This window comes from Echinops telfairi, unplaced genomic scaffold (genome assembly GCF_000313985.2).
Source record: "Echinops telfairi isolate 266 unplaced genomic scaffold, ASM31398v2 ScPeMD7_7457;HRSCAF=8495, whole genome shotgun sequence".
In the NCBI taxonomy this organism is placed as follows: Eukaryota; Metazoa; Chordata; class Mammalia; order Afrosoricida; family Tenrecidae; genus Echinops; species Echinops telfairi.
The window spans coordinates 17,704,873-17,709,948 of record NW_022111357.1 but is presented as its reverse complement, the minus strand read 5'-3'; the positions used below and the strand labels follow the sequence as shown (position 1 = coordinate 17,709,948).

General features: G+C 59.8%; 1 protein-coding gene across 1 annotated transcript; it reads left to right on the top strand.

Moving 5' to 3' along the window:
• The first annotated feature begins 985 nt into the window (after positions 1 to 985).
• GPR3 (G protein-coupled receptor 3) lies at positions 986 to 3,989 on the top strand. The gene is made up of 2 exons (XM_004705065.2): positions 986 to 1,015; positions 2,039 to 3,989. Exon 2 carries the CDS (start codon positions 2,044 to 2,046, stop codon positions 3,034 to 3,036), a length of 993 nt encoding a protein of 330 aa, XP_004705122.1. The 5' UTR covers positions 986 to 1,015; positions 2,039 to 2,043; the 3' UTR covers positions 3,037 to 3,989.
• The last annotated feature ends 1,087 nt before the right edge of the window (positions 3,990 to 5,076 follow it).

Genomic DNA, 5,076 nt, shown 5'->3' with positions numbered 1-5,076 from the left:
TGAAATCTTCCCTGTCTCAGTCTCATCCTTCCCTTGCTGTGAGGGCGCTATTGGGCTGACACCAGTGACGTCACTAGCTCCTTATTCCAGCCTCAGAATCACGAGGTCCTCCCTGGCAGACCTCGGAGCCTGTACCCTAACCCTGGGGCCCACTCATCACAGCCTCCGGTTGGTTATCCATGCTCCCAGACCCCGCCACCTGCATCGCTTAGCCATGTCACCGCAGGACCTCAACTCTGCCTTCCGTCAGAGCCATGGTGACCTGAAGCCTTGTTGCTTCCCCATTGTCTCCTGCCGCTTTAGAACTCCTGAACCCCATCACACCAGAGTACTCACCCTGGCACCTCTACGTCCCCCGGGGGCCTCCCTCTCTACCGTCAGCGTCCCAGGGCCACCATCCCCCAAGATCCTGTCATCATGTTCATCCCGTCACTGCCACCCACCTCCTTGCTCCCTCGTGCTCCTGTCACCGTCACCTCAAGGCCCCGCCTATTCGGCAGCCCTGTCATCCTCACCGGGGACGCCCATCCAACCCTGTCTCTCCATCCCCGTCGCCTGGTTTCCTGTCTCTGCCACCCAAGGGTCCCATCACCTCATAGCCTATCTGGTCCTTTCTCCGCTCCCCCGCACACACTCCCCACGGTCTCCCGGAAACTTCTCCAGGGCTCTCCCGCCGCCGTCCCCGGACCCCCCCGCCCGCCAGTCCACAGAGGGCGCCTCGTCAAGGACAGCGCGGGCCCACTCGGGAGGGGGCGGGGCCAGGGCCACGGGCGCTTTTTATGAATGAGGGAGCGGGCGGAGCGAGGCCTCATTACTATGCCGCGAGACGCGCGCTGCGTCCTAGCGCGCCGCGCCCATTGGCCAGCCAGGCGGCTGACGTCACCGAGCCGGTGCCGGGGGCGGGATGGGGCGGGGTGACTCACGCCACTTCTCCCGGGGCCGCGGGGGCTTCTCGGGGTCCGCGTACACCCCGCGCCGCCCGGACCCGAGTGGAGCTTCCCTGCGGTCCCGACCGGTGAGTAGCGGGCCCCGTCGCGAGCACCAGGCGTCCGGGAGGGCGCGCAAGGTGCTGGGGCGCAGGGCGGCAGGAGGCTCCCAGCGCCAGGCCGGGGTCGGAGGTCGGAGCCGTAACCCAGGCTCTGGGGCGGCAGGCCGGGGCTTGAAGGTCGGGATGCTGAGAGCTGGCAGTGGGGTGACCGGGCGGGACGTGAGCAGCTCTACGGGGACGCGAGGCCTTGGAAGGACAGATGGTCGTCTGAGGTCCCGCCGGCAGGAGGCGTCTGGAGGAAGGGCCTTTGGAGGTGTCTGACTTAGGGTTCTAGGCAGGAGGCGGAGTCAGGCCCCAAATCCAGGTGTCCGGGCAGAAGGAGGGGGCTGACTGTGGGATCCAGGCTTCAAGCAAAGGGTGTCTGTTCCAGAGACTTAGGGGTTCAGCCTGGAAGAGGGTCCAAGCGAGGACAGAAATCTGGGTGTTGGGGTGCACAGGGGCGCTGACTTCCCAAGAGTTGTTTCTCCAGGTGCGTAGGGTGGGGGCTGGCTGGCGCGTGTCTCGCCTTCCCGGGGGGCGGAGCCGGGAGCGCTGACTACTGCCCCTCGTGAGGGCTCTGCCGAGACAGCGTCACGCTCCAGGATGGGGAGGGAGGAGGGCTGCCCTCAGTTTTGAGATGTGTTCCCCTCCTCCAAGTGTGGGCTTTTCCAGGTGTCCCCTGGAACGTGGTGTGGGTCCCTAGCCAGCTCAAAGACCCTCATCTGGTTCTCTGGCCACACACATGGGAGGTGAGGTGTGGCTGGTGAAAGAGACCTGCAGGACCTGAGGAGTCGAAGGAACAAAGTCCCCCACCCCCACCCCCCCACCCCAGTCCCTGCTCCACAGGAAAGAAACAAACCCCTGCTTAGAAGTCTGTCAAGGAGGAAGCCTTCCAGGGAGGACTGGGAGAGGTTAACACTCCTACTAGGCATTTTGAGGGTCACCACACCCCTCCAGCCTTGCACCCAGCCCCCAACCCTGCCTGCTTCTCACGAGGCCTTTCTCTTGCAGGTACCATGATCTGGGGAGCAAGCAGCCCCCTGGCCTGGCTCTCAGCTGGACCAGGCAACGTGAATGTGAGCAGCGTGGGGTCGGCAGAGAGGCCTGCAGGCCCGGGTGCTCCTCTGCCCTTGCCCAAGGCCTGGGATGTGGTATTGTGCATCTCAGGTACCCTCGTGTCCTGCGAGAATGCACTGGTGGTAGCCATCATCGCGGGCACTCCCGCCTTCAGGGCCCCCATGTTTCTGCTGGTGGGCAGCCTGGCTGTGGCCGACCTGCTGGCAGGCCTGGGCCTCGTCCTGCACTTCGCGGCTGTCTTCTGCATCGGCTCGGCGGAGATGAGTCTGGTGCTGGTTGGCATGTTGGCGATGGCTTTCACCGCCAGCATCGGTAGCCTGCTGGCCATCACAGTCGACCGCTACCTGTCTCTGTACAATGCCCTCACCTACTACTCAGAGACCACGGTGACCCGGACCTATGTGATGTTGGCGCTAGTGTGGGGGGGTGCGATGGGCCTGGGGCTGCTGCCGGTGCTGGCCTGGAACTGCCTGGATGCCCCGGCCACATGCGGTGTGGTGCGTCCACTCTCCAAGAACCATCTGGTGGTCTTGGCCGTGGCCTTCTTCATGGTGTTCGGCATCATGCTGCAGCTCTATGCGCAGATCTGCCGCATCGTCTGCCACCATGCCCAGCAGATCGCCCTGCAGCGGCACCTGCTGCCTGCGTCCCACTACGTGGCCACCCGCAAGGGCATTGCCACACTGGCTGTGGTGCTTGGCGCCTTTGCCGCCTGCTGGCTGCCCTTCACCGTCTACTGCCTGCTGGGTGATGCCCACTCGCCGCCCCTCTACACCTATCTCACTCTGCTGCCTGCCACTTACAACTCCATGATCAACCCCATCATCTATGCTTTCCGCAACCAGGACGTGCAAAAGGTGCTGTGGGCTGTCTGCTGCTGCTGCTCCTCGTCCAAGATGCCCTTCCGGTCCCGCTCCCCCAGCGATGTCTAGGGGCATCCCAGGGACCCGCAGCCCTGAGTGTGAAGGAATTCCAGGATGTCAGGTCCTCCAGGGTTTTGTTCCAAACCCCAATCCACACCCCCAAAAGCCAGCTGGTTCTGGAGTTCTAGGACACTGGGTGTTTGTTTCCCAATCCTCGACGGGCCCAGCTGGGGCTGTGGTTCTAGAATGTTCAGGCGGTCAGGTTCCCCTGAGTAACGTCCCCTGCCCCAGCTGTCCTGGAGAGCCAGGATGCTAGGTGTTTTACAGTGCCATTCCAAGTTCCTGACCTCCCCCTCCCCCGCCCCACCTTGACCTTGACCATGTCACTTTACTTTAGAATTTCTGAGCTAGAGAGTCAGAGAAGTTAGACCCTTAGTTGCCTAGATAAAAGAGATGGGAATTTATATATGTGCACCTACAAAGAGAGCTTCTATTTGTTATTTATGTATGTATGTATTTATTTATTTACAGGGGGAAGGGGAAAAAAGAGACCCACACCTTGAAATCCAGGCCATACCAGGGTACCCCCAGTCCCCGCACCCCCATTTCTGACCTCAGTCCCTAAAGGGTGGGGGGAGGGAGAAAGAGAAACCACGTATTTTGTTATTAATTTTGCTTATTTTTTATCGAAGAGATCACAGAAACCAGAGCCTTCTCCCCAGGCCCACACCCGTGGGTTTGCAGGGGAGACACACCAGCCTCTGGTTTTTTATTTTTTTAAGAAGCCATCACCCGAGCAACCGAGAATTCCTCTGCGCTGGGGCCGGCTGCCCTCTGGTGGCCATTTGGAGGAAACGGCAGCCCAGCTAGGCAGCCGGGACCCCCAACTGCACTGCAGCCTGGCATCCAGCGTCACAGCCATGGCCTGGGGGCCAGGCCTCACCTTGAGGTGCTTTAGAGGAGGCAGGGCTCGAGACGGCCTCCAGTGCACTCCCCACTCCTGGTCCCACCCTAACCGTCAATAAAAGACGATTTTGTGATAAATCTCGTGTGTGTGTGTGTGTGTGTGTGTGTGTGTGTGTGTGTGTGTGTGTGTGTGTGAAGAGGCCTGGTGAAAGAGAGCCTGGGAGGGTTTGCTGGGTCAGACCTGGGTCTGGAGACCCAGGATGGAGTGTGGCTGGCAGGTGACCCCCAAGGGCACATACCTGTTAAGGGCCTCATGACCTCTGAGGGAGGGAACCAACCTGGGGGTGAGGACACATTAGCCAGGTTGGGGCTTTGGGACCCATAAACAAGAGAACAAAGCTGATGCTCCCTCCTGCTGTGGAGGCTGCAGCAAGCTCAGCAGTTCTACCCCGCCCCGCCCTGGTTACCCCAGGACTCCCCGAGCCTCAGTTTCCTTTCTTAAATGGGAGTGATAAGTACTTGTAACCGAGGGTACAGAATGAGATGACATGTCAAAGCACTTACACGTATAGACTCAGAATGCACTGGTATGTCCGTTTCCCAAAGCAGAACGAGACCCTAGGTGGTTTTGACTAATTCTAACTCGTGGCGACTCCCTGTGCTTCGGAGTAGAACTGTACCCCAGAGGGTTTTCAACCTATGGGATTTCCTTCCCTAGGGCCTCTGGGTGGCTTTGAACTGCCCACTTGTCAGTTAGTGGCCTAATCCTTAACCATTTAAACCACTCAGACTCCTTAATGATAACAACGGTGTTCGGTGCTGTCCAGTCCATTTGTGACTCATAGCGACCCCTGAGGGGAACTGCTCATGGCCTTTTTGTGGACACAACCTTTACAGAAGCGGGCCGCTAGCTCTTTCTTCCTGCCTGGTGGTTTCAAACAACCAACCTTTTGTTTAGCGGCCGAGAGCACTGACATACTGTGCAAGGAGGGCACGTACCCTGAACATTCTCAGGAAGGTGGCCTTGAAGATAGGCTGCGTGTCCCCCCTCCAGTGAGGGTCCCTGAAGAAAGGGATATGCCTTCTTCCTCCAAAGGAGGGCCCATATCACTGGTCTGTTTCTCTTTCTTCAGCACTCGGAGCTTCTGGATACAAGGACATGCCTCCCACCTCTCTCTGTCCAAAGCCACTTCGGACTCCTCC